This window comes from Camelus ferus, chromosome 12 (assembly GCF_009834535.1).
Source record: "Camelus ferus isolate YT-003-E chromosome 12, BCGSAC_Cfer_1.0, whole genome shotgun sequence".
NCBI lineage: Eukaryota > Metazoa > Chordata > Mammalia > Artiodactyla > Camelidae > Camelus > Camelus ferus.
In genome coordinates this window covers 29569133-29593272 of record NC_045707.1, presented here as the reverse complement: position 1 = coordinate 29593272, position 24140 = coordinate 29569133, and the positions used below count along the sequence as shown (strand labels likewise).

Below are 24140 nucleotides of genomic sequence, written 5' to 3'. Positions count from 1 at the left end.
AATGAACCTTTAATCAGCATTTCCCTCCCTTGACCCTTCTCACCCATAGCAGTTGGTCCTCCAGCAGCTATATTTACACTACTTGTCTGTAACTACATACTCTTGATTGTGGTTTATTAGACCAGAGTGCCTCCTGATCCAGGTTGAATGAATCAGCACCCCTTCCACCAGAATTTAGGATTTGGCTTAGAAGAGAAAGAGAGAGGTAGGAAGAGAGGTTTCAAGCCATTGGATCTATACTTTGTGAGTTTCTCTAGTATACCTCCTATGTGGTCGAGAGAAGCAGAGAAAGAGGATGGCGCCATGAAGGGAACGTGGATCAGCCTGGAACAGAGGGAATCCTGATCCATTCATTCACACATCAAAATTTATTACAGAAGTATGATATGGGAAGCGTTGTGATGGTTCAAAGAGCCAAAGGGTAAGAAGATAAGAATGCAGGTCCTGCTCTCATGAAACCAACAGCCTAATGCGAAGAAATAGACAATAAACTAACGAGAAGATGTCAGATAGTGCTTACAGTCATAGTGCAATAAATCAAGGGGATGTGGTAAAGAATGTCTTGGAGACTAATTGGACGGGGGCGTTCAGAGAAAGTGTCTATAAAGAATTAATATCTGAGCTAAGATCTTAGTCTAAAGAAAACTCGTGAAGCTCTGGGGAGGAACTTTCCAAGCTGAGAGTACAGAAGGGAGTAAATTAAGCATGTTAAAGGCACTGAAAGAAGATCAGAGTGATTGGAACTTAGAGAATGAAATTAAGAAGTGAGGTAGATAAGAAACAGGGACCAGGTAAGGTAAGATATTTATGCCAGATTAAGGATTTGGAATTTTATTTTAAAGTCAACCATAAGCCATGAAAGTGTAGTAAGTAGGCCAGTGATATGCCCTGATTTAAATGTTTTTTAAAAAAATCACTTTAACTTGCAAAATGGATTTTAGTAAGGAAAGAAGGAAGCTGGGAAACCAGGTCACAGATAACCTGAAATAGCTAACATTAAATTGGAAACTCTTACCACCAGGCTGGTACTAGTGTAAATGAAAGACAGGGGGCGTATGGAAATATAGAAAAAGCTTGCTAATAGATTAGAGATAGACGATGAAGAAGAAAGAGAAAGCAAAGGTGATTACAATGTTTTTGGTTAAACATTTAAGTAGATGAAGATGGTGGTAGGGAGGGGACCAGCGAAGGAGTGAAGGAGTGACCTTTGACTGAGTGGGAGCATCTCATCTATTGCAGCAGGGGAACAAGCACAGGGTGCTGGTTTCAATGCCAGAAGAGTGGTGGATTTGGGGATACAAAGGTGTGGGAGTTCCTGCCTCATCCTATTTTCTCCGTGAAAGCATTAGCTAAGAGTAAGACTGGGAAGTGGAGCACTGGAGCTTGAGGAAAGGAAGGTAATTTGAAATAACTGTTGTAGAGAATAGGAGAGCAAACATTCTAGAATAGAATGCAGGATTATTGACCCCAGTTGAGTCCTCACTTGAGATTTGTGGTCATGATTATAAGACGAAGCCAGTTGGTTCAGTTGTGCTTCCCCCCTCCCACAGCATTTATTTGCTCAAGTACTAATAGGGGCATAGCTGGGATTTACCAGAGTTGGAGCTTTTCCACTCAGGATTTGAATGAAGAAGAGAGATGCATAATAGTTAAGGGTGTTTGCAATCAAAATGATTTAAATTTTTGGCCATGGAATATAAGCTGTAGAAAAATAGCAATGAGAATTCGAGAGGTATGGTTGATATAGGGGGAAAAAAAGTAAAGAATTAAAGGTATCAGCAAAAATAAAGAATTTCCAGAGTAGGAGAACTAAAGTAAGTTCGCTAAATAGGTAGAAGGTGGTGAGTAGAGTCTGAAGACTGAAATAAAAATTCTGGCAGCTTTGAGTTTTTGAAAATTATCAATGTCAAGGGTAAAACCCTTGAGTGTTGGTAAATGAGATAAAGTTAAAGAGGGGGGAAAAAGTTCAAGTGAAGCCAAAGAATTAAGAAGCTAAGGCATTAGATAGATTATCCAAGCCGATATCCAAGCACTGCCCCAGAGTAATGTGTGAAGAAGAAAGGGGACAAGGGTGAGAGTCATCCTGAGCGACAGGGGAGTGGCTGGAGGCTGGCAGGTGAAACTCAGAAGGAGGGTGCAGCTGATAACATTTGTTGGCATAAACTTCAAAGAGCCTGGTGCACTTGAAAGGGAAGGATGGATGAAGTTTGGAAGCAGCTTCGAGAGGGAAACAAAGGAACTCTCCACTGTTGAGTTCTGCTGGGAGGGCAGCACCCCCAGGAGATGTCTGGGTTTCCTGAAGGACAAGAAAGGAGAAGGAATGTTCACAGAAGAAGTGACTGAAGAGATGGAGGTGGCTACACGTTCCAAAGGGCATAATGGAAGAGTATTGGAGGGTGGTGGTTAGTGACAGACGGGGTTGCACTGGCCTCTGCAGCGCTAGCTTGTAATCCACAGCCGGAATAGAATTTACATTCAAGACCCAGCACACACACAGAGCAGGTACAAGTGTAACTAAAAGCAGTTTCACAAAACACTCCCACACTTAGTACGTGTGATGCATTCCAACCAGTTGCCATCATTTATCTACAAGGAAAGGGATGTTTTGGTCTCACTTAGTCACACATTTTGGCAGAAGGTTGCTGCTCAGAGGATCAGATGTCTCCATTAATGATTTTAGTGCTTTTCTAGATATGAGAAGATACAAGAGTTTGGACTCCTAAAATCTCCTGAAAATATCCACCAATCTGAAGGCCAGTCCTGCCAGTTTTACCCAGAACACAGAGTTCCTCATTCCTGATCTCCGCCCTGAACTTTCAGGGGGCAGTGAAGGTCAATGATTGTAGTGTCTAGTGACCTAAGCCTTGTAAGGCAGGTGGCAAAGGACAAGTTTTAGTTAGCATTTAGAAAATGATTTGGGCTTGAAAAATTCACAAATATTTTATGACATACCACAAGATACTCTGTTCAAACCAGCACCTTATCTATCTTTTCTGTTCTTTACATTCTTAGTGCCCATGTCTATTGCCCCATTTTTTTGGTACCACAACTCTTTTGTAACATCAATATAATTGCAAATCTATGACAATCGGGCAATAATAGCATGGAAACGGACTGGTGTTAATTGAATAGTTGTCACTGTTGTGCTACATTCGCATTAGTAAATGCAAAATATACATTGCATAAAGGACAAATATTGTGTTTTTATTTTCATTGCATTGTATAATATTATAAAATTATGGTATGTCAATTTGCATTATTTTTTTTACTACGTACAAGTGTAAATAAAGCAACTTTGTATAAAGATAGTTTATTAGATTTTTAACTTTTTCTTTATAAAAAAACTGTCTTAACAGTGGGACTACCATTGCCAATTGTATAAGAAATATGAATTTTACCCACATGGTTAATTTATTTTATATACATTCCATATTTCTCTAATAAAACACATAGTGATACTGTATTATACATACCTTTCATAAGTTTTATTTCATGCTATTTCGTATCAGCATCTTAAATTTTGAATTGCATTTTTTAAAATGGCAAAATTTACTGCTGTTAATTAAATCCTTGTTGTACATGTAACAACATCTTTTCCCTTCTATCCCTCCCCACCTTTGTTCTCTATTTCTCCCTGTTAGAACCAAATTCACACATTTTGTAGCATGGCAAAAAAATATGACTATAATCACACACTTGTAAGCAGTAGGGTTAGAATTTGAACCTATGTCTCAGGTCAAATGTAGGTTTTGTGGGGCCTAAAGCTTACCCAGTATATAAGGGTAGACATTATTTAAGGAAAAAAAAAGATACTATGAATACAAAATACCTGCCTGGGGCAAGTAAGGAGCCCTGAAGCTTAACCTCACTTTGTCAGCTCCTGTCAGCTCCTGTCCTGAAGTCTCTGACTTCAGGCATTTTCTTCCAGGTATTAGACAAGTAATACAAATTAGTTATAGATAAAAATTAAATACAATTATTTTTTAAATCACTCAATACTCAAGCACCCAGAGTTAATGACTATTATTAATGATATATATATATTTATTTATTTATATAAATCTTTATAAAAATATGTTTATGAAGATTTCTATATATGTTTATTTATAAATATTTATATATCCTTCCAGCGATCTTTCCATGCATATGCATTTGTAAGTCTGCATTTTTTCCTACTTAATATATTGCTGACATTTAAAATGTAAACCAAATCACAACACTCCCTGTTCACAACCATCTAGTGGCTTCCATATACATTTGTGTTGCTTTTGTTTGTATTACAATGACATGTGTTCTTAAATAAAAAAAAAAATAAAATACTGCTAGAAAGCTTACAGCTGATAACAGGAACTCCCCATCACTCTAGCATCAGATCCCACAGCTTAAACACCACCCCTTTAAATTCTTTAGCTATTATTTGTGTTTCCTCTAAAAGATGAATCAGATATTTATACAGACACTGTTTAAGATACTAGTCTACTGAGTATCTAATGTAGAAATTTATGAATTCAGTATTTTTAGAATCCCTTTCCCCAATTTTTTTTCTTCTCATTTTCCTAGCTTTTTGGGTCAACTCAATATTCAGCATGTACCTTATGATGATTATGTTAATTTTATTCACTGTAGAGCCAAGAGATACATGTCTTCTTTTTTTTTTTTTTAATTGAAGTATGGTCAGTTAGAATGTGTCAATTTCTGGTGTACAGCATAATATTTCAGTCATATATACACATACATATATTCATTTTCATATCCTTTTAAATTATAGATTAATACAAGATATTGGATATAGTTTCCTGTGCTATACAGTATAAACTTGTTTATTTTATGTATAGTAGTTAATATTTGCAAATCTTGAACTTCCAATTTACCCCTACCCACTCCCCTTTCCCCCGTAACCATAAGTGAGATACATATTTTCTTCTTGTGCAATTGTGCCTTTTCTTCTGGAGTTAATAATTGTCTTTGTTTATTATTTGCTATTCCTTTATTGCTTATTATTGCAGATCAAAAACATTTGAAAAGAAATCTAGAAAGTTCCAGAAAACAAAACTTGAATTTGCTGTACATGGACAACTATTTACATAGCATTTACAGTATATTTACAACTATTTATATAACATTCACATTGTATTAGGTATTATAAGTGATCTAAAGGTGATTTAAAGTATAGGGGAGGATGAGTTATATGCAAACACTATACCATGTTTTAAAGGAGACTTAAGCATCTGTGGATTTTGGTACCTGAGAAATGTCCTGGAACCAATTCTCTGAGGATAGCAAGGGAAGACTGCATTCTCTCTGAAGTTCCAAACACACTGCTATCCACTAGACGTGCATCTCAGCTGCTTCCTTGAGATCTCCCTGGGCTTCTCTCATACACTGATTCTCTGTATTTTTTTATATCTCATCATCTAGCATCCAAGTGGTTCTCTCTTATTTCTGCTCTCCTATTTTTAACAAGGCTCTTGCTTGCTGTTGCATAGCCCCTCTCTCCCTTCAAGTCCTATTTTGGACATCATGTTCTTGTTTCATGAGGATAGTATCCATAGTGTTTTTTCTACTGCCTGCATTGTTTCCATTTTCTCATATATATATATATATATATATATATATATATATATATATATATATATATATATATATAAGAAAATATATGTATATATGTATAAGAGAAAAATATATATATATATTTCCCCCTGCTTGTCTCGTTCTTTTTGTTTCATCTGAAAACTCTTTCTACAAATGTCTGGAAATCCTTGTCTATCCATTCAAAATATTTAAGTGTGGGGCATTAAAGAGCAAACTGAATGTTCTGTGTGTATGGGGGGGCAGGGGTAAAACTTATCAGCTGATGGGTTTCTCAGAGAGCGATCGGGTGGTGACCTGGCTATTTCAACGTAGGGAGAATGAGAGGGCTACACAGGTATCGTGGTGTGTATGCTTGGCTACACTCTTCTTGAAGCCTCACCATATTTGTTGACTCTTATGCAATTTCCCTGTTTCAGAACAAGAGTTGAGCTTCCCAATTAAGTATGGCAAGTGAATTTCAGATGTACCATAAGATATTGATTTCCTAAGCCTTTTAAATGGCCAGATAGAGCCTGGGTGGGGCCATAATAAAGTAATCATTTCTCCCGTTAGACCCAACAGACTTGGTTTATACCCATTGCCCCAGTGTAATTAAATAGCACTCCCTTTTACTCTTAAATATGTCCTGGTTTGGATGATAAATTATATGATCACCAGCTTGTCACCTATAATAGCAGCAAGGAGCCTTGCTTAGGACCTCTCAACTGTAGAAAAGCTGGCTGTGTTCAATTCAATCCCTGCATTTGGCAGGCGAGCTTCGCAAATTCAGCAGCAGTCAATTTGCTGAGCTGCATCTCATCCCCTTGACATGTGCTTCCACAGCCAGCAGCAGAGTGTCCTACTGTAGACCAGAATCCTATAGAGGAGTTTCTGTTCTGTTGGCCAGAGAGGCTCCTGGCAGGTACTGGGGAGCAGGGATGCCAGCTAGAGGCTCCTAGCAGACACAGTTCTAAGAGGCACCCTGAGTTTTTCATCGGAATTCTTGGATACTTTACTTGTAATGCATGTACTTGGATGCATGTATTTTTGTATTATGACTTTGCAGTCCTTATCATGTTAGCAGCAGGGAGACTGTTCTAGCAATGAAGGCAAGCATCTTCTACAAATAGAGCTTCGTCATTTTGTTGTAATAATTTGTGTGAAAAGGTTAAATTAGAAATCAACTTTATTTAAAATATCATGTGTCTTCATGGTATGAAAGAACACCATCAGAATCTGCATTGTTGTCCTATGTAATGCTGAAGGGTCAGTTTACTGTGTTCACATTTGGCACTCTGCCTTTTAATGGGAGAAAAAATTTTTTATTATGATTTATTAATATTTATAATATTATAAATTTATATTATATAATATAAAAATTATATATTATATAACATATAATTTTATATATACTATATTAATATACCACATATAATAATATATATTATATAATATAATTTATGTTATAATTTTACAATAATTTTTATTATTATTATTTTATTTTTATTTTGAAATGTTTTTTCTCTAATATGATATACCGAAATAGCCACCAAAGCAATGGTCATCTTTTTTTTTAAAAGAATATTAATGCTATCTGAGTGTTTCCACAATGTTCTAGATTATATGAAAATTCTCTTTTTATTTCACTATCCAACTTTTCTAAAGGTTGATGATGCTTTTTAATTCAATACATCCACTCATTCTGGCCTTTGTCTCCTTTTCTCAAATGATACCAATGACTTACTGCTTGCTGATCCAATATCATTTCCTATCTTGCTCCTGCTGCCTTGAAATTGATAACTACTTACCACTCTAGGTGCCTCAGATGAATAATTTCCCTGCATCTCTCAAAATCTATCATTGTATTTTACCCAGGACTCCATCTTTGGTTCTTTGTCCCTGTCTCTGGGTCCTCAAGTTTGTGTATGTTCATAATTTCAACTGCCATTCAAGTGCTGATGGCTACAAAATGTATGACTACCTGTATAATTTTTTACTGCATTGAACTTCCTGTCCTAAACAATTAGTAGGATACACAGTTGCCTTTGTATATGCTTGTTGAGTGAAGTTTTTATGGGTTCATATAGGAAGTCAGCTTGTAGGGACAAGATGGACCACTGAAATGCCTTCTATTTGCACATCCTCTTGAAGTTTACCTTCTACGTTATTCAATGTTATTCTCTGATAATTCCAACTCACATAGTTCTGCTTATCCTTAGATCTCCTATAATATTTCATTTTCAGCTATTGAGATTTTGCTTTTTGTTTTATATCTATTCATTTTCTTTACCCAATCACATTGTTAACTCTTGGGGAACAGACTAATATCCTCTACCATTATTTCTCCACAAGTGTCCTTTATGGGCACTGGGTAGGTAGGTACTCATTAAATACTCATTGAAAGCTTTTTAATCATATTGGTGAGATTTTCCCCCATATTTTGGATTCAGCTCAAATAGCATTTAATACATATCCTTTCTTAGTAAAAAAAAAAAAAAATTACAAACTAAGACTTTTTATCTGGTCACTGGCCTTTAATTATGCTAACTGCCACTATTAAGTTGCATTACTGATCCAAAGAAAATACTGATTGCTGGGAATTTTCTGACTTGTGATTGATGAAATGCTATTGAGGAACACTAGTCATACTGTTCGTCAGACTATAACTTGGTATTTGGTAGCTATACCGTCAATCAGCAGTGCTGCTGATAACCTCTATTTTGTACAGCAAGTAATTTGTTTTTCCATGCAAGCTGGGAGAAAGAAAGAAGAAAATGATAGTTGCTCATTGCCACAAGTCATCTGCAATAAAAACAATAAATTTAAAAAAATAGTTTTTAAATGTTTGTAAAAATCTCTTAAAACCTATGTTATTAAGTACATGTGTAGCCATGGACACAGGGTCATCTTGATAGGATTTCTGATCTACCATGAAGTAGTTATTTTTATTGCCCACTTTTAATCTAGCTATTTGATGCTTCATCTTGTACCTAGAGTTTTGGATCAGAGTCAAATAATCCAAGTCTCCATACCAAGGTTCCAGGAGCCTTCAAAATGCCAGAACAAAGAGTTGCTAACTTAGCTTCTTTTTTTCCCCTTCTCTGAAATGCATTCTAATGAAGGGAACTCAGACCTCAATGCTTTTACTCCACATTCTAAAAAAGTAAAGGAGAGGGGAATAAGCATTTATTTAATGTCTACTGTGTCAAGCAATGGGGTGGGCATTTCTCCTAAATGTATAAGTGAGAAAAAAAAAAAAAAAGGCCTTGAATAACTTAGACCAAAAAATAAAGCATAGCTCTTTAGGTACCAATCTGGTTTTTACTCTTCAATCTTTTCCACTCCCAAGTCCAATTTCCAACTATTGCTCTGTTGCTAACACAGACCTTCTATACAATTCTAGAATGTTAATTGCTATTGATATTCTAAGGAACACATTCAATAATGATTTTATGATCTTGCACTAGTTCAAAGCTGTGCTCTGTAATGCTGATTGACTAATATTACATTGACATAGAGATAACTTAAAAAGTTGCAGAGGGAAAAATTATTTTTCAGTGTCCTAAGTACCTTATAATTAACATGCAATCAATAAGAAGAATCATCCAGCTTGGAATTCGACTGTCAAAATCATCAGCACCAGTGACATAAGCTTAGATCCCCTTTTCTCCTAAAAATAAGAATTTTAGAGATTTTTCCACTTATCCAACCTCTTTTTTAATATTTACCAGGATTATCAATTGGTGTGGAGAAATGTGAGTTCAATATGGATTTCTTTTAAAAAGTAGAAAAAATTCATCCCAGCTCCAAAAAATAGATCAATCGATCTGTCTGTCTGTCTGTCTATCTATCTATCATCTATCTATCTTTCATCTATCTATCTCTCTATCTATCTATCTAGGCAGGAAGACAAAAGAGCCTTTTGATAGAAACTGAAGTACTTTGGGGAAAGTAGTAAACACCATCAGGGAAAAGAATCGGAAAGACATCAGTCCAGCTTAGCTGAACTGACACACTACAAAGCCACCACACAGATGGCGTGATGTCAAACCCTTCTGTACTCCAACCCAAATACGTCCATAAAATTATAGCTCCTTCATGTTCTATAACAGACCTCCTCCTGCTCCTAAGCCTGGATCCCACAGTGCTGAAAGGAGGCAGGACATAAGCTGATCAATGATAAGGATTTTCCTCTGATTTAAACAGTCCTGTTTTGGTAAAATCAATCTCTTTCAAGGAAATGCTTAGTGTTTAAGGGTTTCTCCACCAGCTCATCCCCACCCAGGACTGTTCCTCCATCCCCTCTTCCAGTTAAGGTGACGTCTTCAAGGGGGATGGAATTTATAAGACCATGTGAAGATGGAGTAGGGTCTAGGCCTCAGATCCGTAGGCCCCTACTGTGGAACTTTTAGCACAGCTAAAGCTGGATGGGGTGAGCAACTTCCACCTCATTCTGGTTTTCCTGGGGCCTTCTCAGCTTTAAAACTGGAAGAGCCGTGTTCTGGGGCCCAGCTCAGTCCCAGACAAACCTGACTCGATGTTCCTCCCTCTGCTGACTCTGATATTTTTATGGCTACAAAATATCCAGAACCATTCTTTCTGGGTCCAGCTAATCCCAAGTCTGGGCTGTCTGCCCTGAAGTCTCTGTTTCCAGGTCACCTGTCTCTCCTCCATGGCAACCATTTTCTCTTTATCTCTCTACTCATCTGATTTTCTGTAAACTCCTACGTGGAGCACCTGGCAACTTCTAAATCCATCTCATATGGCAGAGAAGCCAAAGGAAAACAGCGATGAGGTTGCTGTTTCAAGCCCTGAGCATTTCCAAGGGAGGTGGAAATGTTCCAACTCTGTGAAGAGGGTGAGGAACACACTCTTCTAACAATGCTCCCATTGGGTTTAGCTCCAGGAAGGGTGGGGAAAGTTCCAGGTGTCTGATCAGCTCACCTCCTTTCTTTCTTTCTTTCTCGTCCCCCTCCTCCCTCTCTCTAACTCTCTCTGTCTGTGAAAACATTAAGTGAGCCCTGTACTGGTGATATATCCTGAGGACATACCCTGTGACTTATGGTAAAACTCTGTGGTTCACATCCTTTAGAGCGGCTCCTGACATGAACATTTTGAGAATTTGGAGAAGAACTTTTCTATCCACATAAGTCCTGATTTTCAAGAATATCACTTATTTATGGCTACAGGAAAGTCAGCTTTGAACCTCTATTCTAGGTATTATCTGTTCTTGCCTTTCCTTAGATGATAAACCATATGGTGTAGAATAAATGGTGGAAGTCAGATTTAGATTGGGACAAAAATTATTTAATGTTTATAAATACTATGCCTCTTTACAAATATATTTTTCTACTCCTCTTTTCCTCTCCTTGGAAAGTTTACTGGGGACTCCTGTTGTTGGTGTTCTAATTTAGGAAAAAAAACCCAAAAAGACAAATGAATCAATTCTTGAATTACCTGGCTGGTAGGGAACACTTTTTGAGAATGGGAGGCTTTTACAGTAGTGTTTTTCAAATCACAAAACATGCAAAAAATACACACTTTACTAGCATATAACCATATCTCCTTTGGAATGTTTTTCTGTGGTCAAGCCCAGAGTCTGGATATCATCAGAGATAATGTAAGAGATCCAGATAGGCTATTGTAAAGAGAAGGAAAGTGTATTTTAGTAATATCTTGCCTCTAAAGTCTTTTTGCCCCATGGTAAATGGGTCCACCTCTCATCATAACTCAGTAATAATTAATATTTACACAAAAAAGAACTCTAAGGTACTTTACATGCATACTAACTTATCTAATAGCCCTCCCACTGTTTCAGATCAACATACTGAAGCACAGGAAAGCAACGTACCCACATTACTTAGGAGATGACAGAACTGTACTTTGAAAATAGATGTTATAGTGGATCGAATGGTGGCTCCCAAAAAAACTATGTCCACACCCTGACACCCAGAACCTGTGACTACAACCTGATTTGCAGAGTCTTTGCAAATATAGTTAAATCAAAGATCTTGAGATAAGATCATGTAGACTATCTGGGGGAGCCCAAAATACAATGACAAGTGTCCTGATAAGAGATTCACGGGGAAAGACAGAGGAGTCAAGGTGACCGTGGAGGCAGAGATTGATGGGATGCAACCACAAATCTAGGAATGCCTGCAGTCACCAGATGCTTGAAGATACAAGGAAGGGATCTGTCCTAGAGCCTTCAGACTGAGAAAAGCTATAAATACTCTCCTCTTACAGGACATGTTCAGCTGACTTAGTAGAGGACAAAGCCAGCTAGAGAGGCAGTTTATTTTTTCCTGCTTTCAAGTATGGATTAAATCCATCAATTTAATATCTAAATGTCTCTGTAGTCATCATATGAACCTACTCTAAGTAGGGATAGTGAACGTAGTCGTCTTCAGGGGGGACGCTTTGGTGAAATGCAGGTATGCCAGCTGAACGGAAACTACCATGAAAAATTTACAGGAGAAGCTGTTAAATGGATACACAGGAAATAACCTGCCTGTGGTTTTTCCTTCCCTTCCCTTCCCATCATTTCTCCTCTTTCACTCTCTGCTTTTCTGTTTTTTTGGGGTTTTTTTTTGTTTTTTTTTTCGCTTTTTCTCTTGTGTTTTGACTGGGCCTCAGAAACAGAGAATTGAATTAATGATAATCATCAGTTCATCACACATCATCATCATAAGCCTGTGCAATTCACTTTCTTGCTTTCTTTTCTTTTTTTTTTCCTTTTCTTTTCTTCCCTGCTTTTATTCCCACATGCCACTACAAATTTCTTCCTTCCATATCCACTTGCTTTAATGCACTTAATCTCTGTCCTTGGATATGCTTGTATCCTTGAAAAATGTGCATTGTTGTTTTATGAATGCATCTGTTTTTAATTTACAAAAATTGTATCCTGCAACAGATACGTTTGTAGTTATTTTTAACTCAATATTGTGACTTTGTGAGCTCTAACGTGTATGTAAATCATTGCTTTTGACCGCTGTGCATAGCCCACAGGCTATTTCTACCATACTTCCTCCTGTCTCCTAGAGATGAACACCTAGGTTTCCTATAATTTCCCAGTCCCCACGCAAAACTGCGACAAGCCTCCAGGATCAACCCATGGAAGATGTTCCCAGGAGAGGGCTGCTAGGTCAGGGGTGTGCGTTCTTGACATCATTAAGTGCTGCCAGATGGTTCTCCAGATCTGTCGGCTTATATTTCTTAAGTATTTTGGCAAGATTTACATTAAGTTGAAATTCTCATTTTGTGCCAACACTTAGGGCAGGTTGAATTTTATAACTGTGTGAAAAGTCAAAAAGAAATCTAATGTTTAAGGTACTTTTATAGGCAACTCTCCTTTAGATTATTTAACTGAAAAAAAGGACTTCTGGGAAAAGATGCATGAAATATGTAGTTTTATCCATATTTATTGATGTAGGTCAGGTTTTAGGAAAAACATTTTGGATGGAATTATATTTCATATTATTTGAACAAGGGATTTTATATATTGTATAATACGATTTTATAGAATAACCAAATATTTTATAATCATTGTGCACATTTTGCACTTACAATACAGGAAAAAAGAATTATGGGGTGAGAGGAGGGCCATGTCCCAGGTCTCTGTTGAGCCCCGCCTGCATGGCAACGTGCCCTGCCAAGTGTGGGTCCTTGGCTTCATGTAGGAAAGAATTCAAAAGCTAGCCACAATTGAGTAAAGGCAGATTTATTTAGAGAGATACATACTACATAGAGAAAGAAAGGCCACGAGGTGTGGGGCTTGGGTGCTGGTAATGGCACAAAAACAGACATAGATTAAATGCAGAATAGAAAGCCCATAAATTGACACCTGTGGTCATTTCAACTACAGCAAGAAGGCAAGAATGTATAATGGAGAAAAGATGGTCTCTTAACAAGTGGTTCTGAGAAAACTGGACAACTACATGTAAACCAGTGAGGTTAGAACATTTCCTCACACCATATACAAAAATAAATTCCAAATGATTAAAGACCTAAATGTAAGACTAGAAACCATAAAACCTGTAAAAAAAGAACATAGGCAGACACCCTTTGACATAAATTGTAGGAATTTTTTTTGATCTGTCTCCTAAGGCTAAAGAAATAAAAGCAAAAATAAACAAACAGGACCTATCTAAAGTTAAAATCTTTTGCAAACCAAAGGAAACCATCAACAAAATGAGAAGACAACCTATGGAATGGGAGAAAATATTTGCAAATGATTTGGCCAACAGGGGGTTAATATCCAAAATATACAAACAGCCCATAAAACTCAATATCAAAAAAAAAAAAAGAATCCAATCATAAAATGGGCAAGAGAACTCAATAAACAATTTTCCAAAGAAGACAAACAGATGGCTAATAGGCACAGGAAAAGATGTTCAATATCACTAATCATCAGAGAGATTCAAATCAAAACCACAATGAGACATCACCTCATACCTGTCAGAATGGCCATCATCAAAATAGTCTACAAATAACAAATTTTAGAGAGGAAGTGGAGAAAAAGGAACCCTGGTGCACTGTTGGTTGGAATGTAAATTGATGCAGCCGCTATGGAAAACAGTGTGGAGGCTCCTTAAAAAACTAAAAATCAAACTACCATGTAACCCCCAATTCTACTCCTGGGTATATATCCAGAAAAAATGAAAACCCTAATTTGAAAGAAAGGATACATGCACCCTAATGTTCATAGTTGCACTATTTACAGTAGCCAAGAAATGGAAACAACCCGAATGCCCATCAGCAGATGAATGGATAAAGAAGATGTGATACATATCCCACATAATGGAATACTACCCGGCCATGAAAAAGAATGAACGATTACCATGTGCAACAAAGTGGGTGGACCTAGAGAATATTACACTTAGTGAAATAAGTCAGAGATGGTATTGTATTATTTCACTTCTATGTGGAATCTAAAAAATAACACAAATATGTACAGCAAAACAGGAAAAGACTCAGTGATATAGAAAACAAACTAGCAGTCACCAGTGGAGAGAGGGAAGGTTGGAGGGACACCTTAGGGCTATGAGACTAAGAGATACAAACAGCTATGTATAAAATAGACAAATAATGGAGATATTCTGTATGGTACAGGGAACTATGGCCATTATACTCCATCTAATGGAGTATCATCTGTAAAAATACTGCATCACTATTCTGTTCACCTGAAACTAATATACTATTGTAAAGCAACTGTACATCAATTTAAATAAAGAAATAATCAAATTTTAACAAGATAAATAAAAATAAAGGAACTGAATAGGAAGGAGTTAGGGAAGGACAGTTAATCCAAAAGGCTTGTAACTTGGATGGTGATTATGGATCTGACAGGTGTCAGCAGCATGGAGCTAGGAGGTTGGCAAGAAGTGCTAGAATGGAATTCATCAGCCTCTCTATTACAATCAGAAATCCGGTGTGCAGTTCTGGGATGAGTCCATAAAGGAATACTCTCACCATAACCTGAACTGTGAACCAAAATTGCACATAATTTAAATTATCATATTTACTTAACATTAAACAACCATTCCACTGAATACTGCATGGTGTATGCAAAGTTGCATAAAAATGGTTCTTCATAACAAAGTACAATTTTAGTACAAAATTGGATTTGCAACATAGATGAAAGCTTGATCTGGGTGTTTCAATAATTTCATTGGAAGAATCCTGGAGGGAAGTGGTTTCCCTAGCTTGTGTTCAAAGCTGCTCTGAATGGTACACACTTCTCTCTAGTCATGTAACAGGGAAGACATATCTATTCACTGGATGTGACAGGACATAGACAAAACAAAGATTCATTTCTTCTTCTCAGAACAACACAATGATGACTGATAGTCTATTTCTTAAGCTCCTTTTACAAAGAAAAACTTATGCTCTTTTCCTTCAACTTTCAAAGACATGATCATAAACAGAATTTAGCAATGTCACACAGGCTGATAAAAATGAGTATTCTTAATATATACAGGACTCATATCAATGATTAGAAGACACATATTATGATAGAAAAATGTGAAGAGTAAATTCCATGGAGAAATAACCATGGTCAATAAACATTAAAAATATTTAATTCCACAGGGGAAAAAGAAGGCAAATTAAAATGACATGATGAGATTTTTCTGGAAGGAGGGCATTCCATGTTGTGAGACAGGTATACCCTGCTCACTATGTATAATTTCATAAAATATTTCTGGAATGCAAAATGAGGGAAAATACATAATATTAACTATGCTTCAAGGTTCTACGTTTCGTTTATTAACCCACTCAATCTCACAACAACCCAATGAGGTAGATGTAATTATTATTCTCATTTTACAGATAAGAAACTAAGCCAGGAAAAGGTGAACTAAACTGGTCAATTATTACACAGCCAGTTGTTGGCAACCCTGAGATTCACTTCATATTAATAAAGAATAGAATACCCTGAACTTAGGAGCTTAGAATTTAAACTTGCTTCACATCTCATACTGCAGTATATGATAATTTTGTACTATAATTATAAATGGTCATTAAATCATTCAAAGCATACTATAGAAATCTGGGAGGCAGGAGAATAAAGATGTTAATTATGTCATTTTACACCTGAAGTACTGAGATTAAATAATTCAGCCCCAAACCCCTGGTGTGATAGAACAAACAGTGGTGTCTCTTTGCTTCTTAAGCCCTGTTATAGTCAACAGAGTTTTCATGTGGAATTTCTAATTCCTCTTATTTAAAAAAAAAGTGTGTTATTATCATGAAATATATTGTTAATAAATAATATTAGCTATTTATGGATTACCTTTGAGTTGTGCAAAATTGGCAAACAAGTGGTTTCAGAACCCAACGGAGAGTTGCAGGAGTCCTCTTTTTCCGTGGAAGATATGCTCCAAGACCCCCAGTGGATGCCTGAAATCATGGATAATATCAGGTCTTATACACAGTATGTTTTTCCTATAAATAGATACCTATTATAAAATTTAATTTATAAATTTGCACAGTAAGAGATTAACAATGACTCAAAATAGAACAATTATGTCAATACACTGAATTACAAGGTATGCAAATGTAGACTCCTCTCTCAAACTACCTTATGGTACTCAACCTTCTTTTTGCAATGATGTGAGCTGAAAAATGCCTCCATGATGGGATGAAGTGAGGTGGATGACGTGGGCATTGTGACGTAGTCTTAGGCAACTACTGACCTTCCAACGATAGGTCAGATGGCGGACCATCTGCTTTGGGGGCATCCCGGAGCATCAAGCCATGATGAAGTCCAGAGTTGGGAACCCTGAGTGAGCTGGAGTGGGATGGCACTACTCAGAATGCTGTGCAATCTAAAATCGATGAATTGTTTATTTCTGGAATTTTCCATTTAATATTTTCGGAAAGCAGTTGACCATGGGTACCTGAAACCAGGCAAAGCAAAACCTCAAATGAAGGGAACTCCTGTATTGAGGGTAAATGTGATTTGTGACATTTTTTCTAGTGTTGTCTTTAAACTCTGCTTACAATATTCATTTAAGGCTCTGGTTCTCACACAATTACAACAAGTAGTAAAAACCAAAAAATGACATTCAACAGAAGAATATGTTGGCTTCTACTAAGCAACAATTTAGCTTATTTAATGAGCTTACCTTATCTCAAAATTTTGTTACTTTTGGAGAAACAACTAGAAGATATTAAATCATAGAAAATTTTCATTAAAGAAATAAACACAAAATAAGGGCTCAACCAAAGTATATAGTGATTAATTAAGCCAGGATTTAAGGAACTGAGACAATTGGTTTACTATATAGAAAGCTCCCAGCTATTTGAGACCAGTCATGAGGGACAAAGTGACCTAAAAATATCACCACATTGGTATTACACAGAACGATTAATGGCATAAATAGTTCCAGTCACATCAATTGCTCAAAGACCTCTAATAAATACGCCTTTAGAATTTCTCTCCTTAAAGAAGGGAAAACAAAAAGTGATAACCCTTTAATCAATGGGATTCAAAAAGACACAATTAGAGCTTCCATTCACGATAAAGTTTGATATGCACATTTTGTCCTAAGATAACTCAACAGTAGATGTGAGAGGAAAAAAGCCATTATAGTGTAGTGTTTAAGAGTGAAAACTGTTCAAAGAGGCAGATCTTGGTTAATCCCAGGTTCTGCCACTTTCTATTTGTGCAAACTTGGGCAAGTTGTGGGAATAATAATAGTAATAATAATAGTATCTACCCAAAATGGTGACTGGGAGAATTGAATGAGATTATGCATGTAAAGAGTGCCTATCACATAGTAAGAGTTACCACATCTTTGCTCTTATAGTTGTTTTTGGTATCTTTCCTCTTTGTCAGTGACTGTGACCCACAGAGTTGTAGCAAAAAATCAAGGTTAACTACAGGATGTAATATATTTTCCTGTACGAAACTTCTCTCACAATAGACCTCTCTTAAATAGGATAATTAAGTTACCCTAACTAATGTCTCAGAGACTTTAGAAAATCAGAACATAAGTGAACTGAAAGTTACCAAAACCTTTAATTTAATATCTCACTTGAACTTGGTTGTCTTCAAATTCTTCATTTCGCTTTGTCTGATAATTCATTCCCACAGAGACTGCACAGCTACTGTAAACCATTTACTGTATCTGGTGTACATAATAGTTTTGTTCATATTGTACCGAGTCCAAACTCATTCCGCTCACTCCACAACAGGCCAATAAATCGGGAAACAAGGTGGTGGGGCCAGGAATAACGACTTTATTCGGAAAGCCAGCAGACAGAGAGGACGGCAGACTAATGTCTTGGAGCACCATCCTCAAGTCAGAATTTAGGCTCCTTTTATACTAAAAGGGGAGAGGGTATGGTTGGTTGTTGCAAACTTCTTGGTGCAGGAATTCTTTGTTCTTGCAGCTGTCCCTGTGGGTCAGGTCATGGTGCCCCTGTAAAATCTCTTAACAAAACAAATGTTATTTTCTATTCTGCAACTTGTTATCTTTATATAAGTGCAAAAGTGTTAATATCCTTAAAGGTCAGAGCCTTGAGAATAGGCTCTCCTGTATATTTCAGGCTAAAGGTGACATTCTTTTACAAAAGGTGCAGAGCTAGCAAGACTAAACCTAGAAAACAGGGCACAGGGTAAAAGCCAAATAACAGATCTAATATGGAGTCAGATTGGTTCTTTTCTATTACAATATCATTTTATTCCTCTTAAAAACAGCATGCTGTATTGTCATGATGCCCTCTCTTCATTTTGCCAAAGACAGTCGAAAAGCGAGATAATAGCAAGTAACTCCTTATGTACTACACATCAAAAGACAGGGATTATAAGGACTGAAACTGCTGTCTGTTCTCTGGGTGTAACCAACTCTCTATTTTCCAGAGTTAAACACAGATCCCTAAGTGTCTCTTCCCTGGCATAATATGTTTTCAGCATATCTTGCAAAAATACCTGCCTTGCTTTTAACGAACTTTCAAAAACTCAACTTTAAATTGCTTTAAAGTAACAATGAGTCTTTATTCATGAAAACAGACAAAATTCTCTGTTTTTATCAAATTTGGAATTTTTAAGTGGTCTCAAGTTGACTTCTTATTATCTTATGCTTTATAAACATATTTATTTATGCTACTAGGTACAATTCTGACCCTGGCTTATGATGCAAAAACTATCACGCTAAGAACAAAAATGAATGTTGATTTCAACAATACAGAAAAAAATATATTCCATAGGCACTAGTTTGACCTGAAGCAGCCGGGTATTTTTGTCTTAACTGTCAGAGTAATCTTAAATGCTTGCAGCTTAAATTTAGGGCACTTTGAGAAAAATCTGATTATAGACCATAAAATACTAATTCATGATAAATGACCAGGAAATCAGAGAAAAGAAAATATAAATGATGAGATTTCAAGTTCTTATAGTAGATTTAAAAATTACTCATACTTTTAAAGTACCAAATTGTGCTACATGAACATATAGGAAATAAAGAAATGATTTAGATTTTTCTTTGAAAAATGATTCGAATAAATTCTGTAACATTCTGCTTTTCCTGGCTTATGCAGTTCACAAGAATAAGATCAAGTTGTTAATGTTAAACGATTTCTTATTTCCTCAGGAATTTATTCCTCAAGCTCACTTCCTCATATGATTCTTAATCAAATGCAAGAGACAACATGACAAAAATCACAAATGAGTTGGCTTAAAGTATTATCTATGCACGGGGTGGGGAAAAAAATGACCCCTTCCTCCTTTTTCATCTCCATTCATCATCTCTGAGTCTTGGAATATAGTATTTCAGTATTAGGTCCTTTAGCATTTGACTCAATGATAAGTAACTCTCCTATTCCCTATTCCCAAGTAGCGATGACTCAGAACCGAGTTGGAACCCTGCCTCTTCTCACTGGAAACACCCACAGGCATACTCTAGTTTCATCACTGCTCTAGGAATTGGCCCAAAGGATATATCAATTTGATTTTTTTAATCTGTTTTCATGAATAAAGACTCCTGACAGTGAACTGAAGCAAAAACTAGCTCCCAAACTGAAAATATCCACCAAACACTGACTACTTAAAGATATTTTGAGTCAAGCCAGGATCTTTGGCTGGGAGGAACTGAACACATGTATGTCTTTCCGTTGTCTCTCAGTTGGCCACACATAATCTCAAGTTCAGTCTGAATGAAAGCTTATGAGGAAGGAGACAGGCCTGGTCTTGGCCACAGCCAGCACAACAGCTAGACAAGAAGGAAGACAGCATCTTATCTTTCAGCCCCTCATCCAGTGATGCTATTCAGCCTGCAAATTTCAGTAACCAGGCATTCTTAAAAGGAAATGATGATCAGCAAAAACATAAAGATATGCTCAAGCTAACGACTAACGATCCAAGGCACTCATTTGTCTCACTGGCCAAAAGATATTTAAATATTACTGGATCTCTTTTGCTGAAATATTTATGCAGATTTTAAACTTATTCCAAGTGTTTCCATTGTTTACCTCAGCTAATCACCTCACTCTAATTAGGCTCCATGTTTCTAGCAAACCCAAGCTTTTCCTGGCTATTACAATTTTCCTTTATATATAGAATAATATTTTCTAGTCTGAGAAGTGAAACCTGACTATTTGACTCAACTGATGTCATAGATTTTTTATGCCACTACATTTTCAGATGAACAGAGACCATGAGGTTCATTTAGTACGTCCATTCCCTACACGTTCAACTCTTGTAATGTTTTCCTCCTGGTATTTAACTCTGGGAAGTACTCAACCTTTCATTTTCTCTAAGGGAAAGATTTCCCTACGCTCCCTTTTGGCCTACTTCATTACTTCACTTCACTTCACATGTTCTCATTTTTGAATTTGTTATTTCTCTGTGGACAAAGGTTTTGGACATCCATCTTTTCTTTAACCATCAAAATGTTATACATCCTAGAATCACTCATCCCATAATCTGCTCACATTCCTAACTTTTGCTACAAGAATTGCATGGGTGGACCAAGGACATCATATAACCACTGTTTGATTTTTTTTTCTTTTCAAGTAACTGCAAGTCTAATTTTCCCAATACCTCACCACTAAAACATTTTTAGATTCCATCTCTTTTCTTTCTGTTTTTAAAAATGTGTACTGCCACTGTTTTTATTGTGAAACAATAAATGTCAAGTCCTACCTATAAAGTCATAGCTATAAATCATAGCTTTTTCAATACCTTAAAAAAGAGGGAATAGATACCTGTGGCCCAGAATGATTTGAATAAATTCTGTAACATTCTGCATTTCCTGGTTTATGCAGTTCACAAGAATAAGTTCAAGCTGTTAATGTTAAATGACTTCTTATTTACTCAGGAATTTATTCTAAATTTACTTGGCCAAGGGGAGAGGGTACTTTAGAGCATTGTCGCAAATGTTACTTTATCAAATACCTGTATGTATAAAATGTGAAACAGAGCATCTTATTTTGAAACCACTTTAAAAGCACATTGAGTATCTGGCTACCCACCCCAGGATCGTCACTTGCTATTCAAGCACTCTAATGAAACTTCCTCTTTCAAACAGCAAAAAAGGCTCAGAAGGTTCTTACTAGCCTCTATTACTAGCCTTTGCTAATTCTTCAGTTAGTGCCAAGGATTTAAAGGACAAAGTCTGGAGCCTCTTTCATGTGTTTCCACTGTTACATTTTGGGGCTATGCAAAAATACATGGTTTTCTGGAACAATGAGGAACCATCATGACTAATTTAGGAAGTGCATCCTAGGTATGTGGGAGTAGCTTCAGGAAAAGGGCAGTAAGGGCTGTGTATCCAGGTGACAGGCTTGCTTTGCTTTCCTAAGGTCCAGAAGATGGCAAAGGACCCTGGGGCAGGAGGGAAGGACCCCTTACTGCATGTTTTCATAAGACCTGTCTGCTCTGAAGTCAAACTGGAGGAAGGGGCAGTTTGCATCTAAAATGTACATTCACGGTAAGTAGAGGGACGCGGTACATTAAGATTTTATTTCTGTTATTTCACTGCTTTCTTTCATAATCCTTGACTTTAATTCTCCTTTCCAGGTGCCCAGATGATCACATTCTCATTCCCAGTGGTAAAAGTCGAAGATGGATGGTGTGCGGATTGAACCGGGAGTCAGACTGCCCGGTAACACAATCCTAGCGTCCTCACACGGTAGGAGGCCCTGAGTGGCGGTTCAAGTTCTCCCTCAGAGGGAGTTGTCCTAAGGTGAGCACCTGGCCCTTTCCCGGTCTTTGCTGTCACTCATCCTCCCGCCCTGCTACACTCACCTGATTTCTGGATCGTGATTTGAGAAGCCTGGCTCTGTAGATACCTCATAGTGATTTCCTTCGGTCCCAGCCTCTTAGCTCATGCTTTTGTAGTTGACTGATTTGAAAGAACAGAAGTGTAACACATTTATTGAAGAACGCCTTAATGGACGGTGATGTGGATTCAGCGGAAAGCCGGACGAAGATCCTGCTCTCCCGGAGCTTCCATTCTGGTGGAATGAAGAGATATTTCTCAACACCCGCGCTGTGCCCATTACCCGCTCTGCCCGTGGACTGCTTGAAGTTCCCCGTCCAGGCAAAGGGGAACACCACTTTCCTAAGAACCAATGTAAACTGGCCTCAGAACACGGCGGACAAAATTTGAAAGAATATAAATTGCACAGCAGCGAAGGCGTGGGCGAGGGTGGAGGGAGGGAGGGAGGGGGGTCCAACTGGAGGTAGCGTCTATTCGTGTCAATACGGCAGAATCAGGGGACCTAGTCGGAGCCAGAAAACTTCCAGCCAAACAAACTCTGAGATCACAACCCCTCACCCTTCTCCTCCTCCCCCACCACGAGCGGGAGCGCTGTCCCAGGGGAAGCGCAGGGGAGACTGGGGGCTCGGAGAAAGTGGCCTCCGCGTTCGCACTCCCCCTTCTCCCTCATCCCTACCATGGGCTTTGCCCTGGAGCGCTTCGCCGAAGCCGTGGACCCGGATTTCGAGTGCAAGCTCTGCGGCCAGGTGCTGGAGGAGCCCCTGTGCACGCCGTGCGGGCACGTCTTCTGCGCGCGCTGCCTGCTGCCCTGGGCAGGCGCGGCGGCGCCGGTGCCCGCTGCAGTGCCAGCCCCTGGCGCCGGGCGAGCTGTACCGGGTGCTGCCTCTGCGCAGCCTCGTCCAGAAGCTGCGCATCCAGTGCGACTACCGCGCCCGTGGCTGCGGCCGCGCGGTCCGGCTGCGCGAGCTGGCAGCGCACGTCGAGCGCTGCGACTTCGGCCCTGCCCGCCGCCGCCGCCGCCCGGGCTGCGGCTCGGCGCCCGGGGTCGGCAGGGGCGGGAACCGGGGCGCACGCGGGGGGCCTCCGGGCGTCCGCGGCGGGAGCGGGCGGGGGCCCGGGCCTCGGGTCCTGTCCTGGAGGCGGCGCGAGAAGGCGCTGCTGGCGCAGCTCTGGGCGCTGCAGGGCGAGGTGCAGCTCACAGCCCGCAGGTACCAGGAGAAGTTCACCCAGTACATGGCTCACGTCCGCAACTTCGCCAGGGACCTGGGCGGCGGCCACGGCCCGGTAAGCACGGAGGGATCCGGCACCCGGGGAATGACCGATCGGGGTGGAAAGGGGATGGTTCTTTCTGGTACTTCAGGATTCCTTTGCAAGGTGACATCCTTATGCGGTAGGAAGCATCCACCGCCCTGATCATCCTATCCTATTACTCTGTTGAGTGTGTTAGTATTGCAGTTAGCAAGGATTGTTCCCTTCTCACTTATATTAGAAATGGTAGAAAACTTAAAGATTCAATTCCAACTTTTCGGCGGAGAAAGAGGAATTAGAAAAACTCATTTTCCCACCCAGAACTTTGCGCCTCATCTTTCTCTCCTCTGCCCTACCCTCTCTGCCTATTTTTTGTACCTTTGGCCTGTGCCTGAAGCCAATCAGGGAAAGAAAGCCAGGAAGCGCGGACCTCCCCGACCTGCCTCCTCTCTCCCTTCGGCCGGCCGGTGTCCTGTGACCTTGTCAGCCTCACACATTTAGCACCTGATGACTTAGTTTCCCTGCCACACTGCCCACATGAGCCACCTTCTTCTCAGCATAGGGATTATGAGGGATATGGGAAACCAGGGTAACTTG

At 38.6% G+C, this 24140-nt stretch overlaps 1 protein-coding gene and 1 long non-coding RNA gene across 5 annotated transcripts in view; one reads left to right on the top strand and one right to left on the bottom strand.

Moving 5' to 3' along the window:
• LOC116667649 overlaps positions 1–23109 on the bottom strand; it is a 63129-nt gene extending 40020 nt beyond the window's left edge. Inside the window, exons 1-4 of one of the 4 annotated variants that reach the window (XR_004324586.1) lie at positions 22972–23109; positions 22322–22530; positions 16652–16970; positions 16364–16470 (exon numbers count right to left, since the gene is read on the bottom strand). This is a non-coding gene — a long non-coding RNA (uncharacterized LOC116667649). The remainder of the gene's footprint in view (positions 1–16363; positions 16471–16651; positions 16971–22321; positions 22531–22971) is intronic. The other 3 variants (XR_004324585.1, XR_004324588.1, XR_004324587.1) reach the window with 3 other exon arrangements.
• Positions 22838–24140, top strand: part of PDZRN4 (PDZ domain containing ring finger 4) — a 325397-nt gene continuing 324094 nt past the window's right edge. The window contains 2 exon segments of the mRNA XM_032493299.1: positions 22838–23110; positions 23112–23579. Coding sequence (XP_032349190.1) covers positions 22973–23110; positions 23112–23579 — 606 coding nt within the window. The 5' untranslated portion in view covers positions 22838–22972.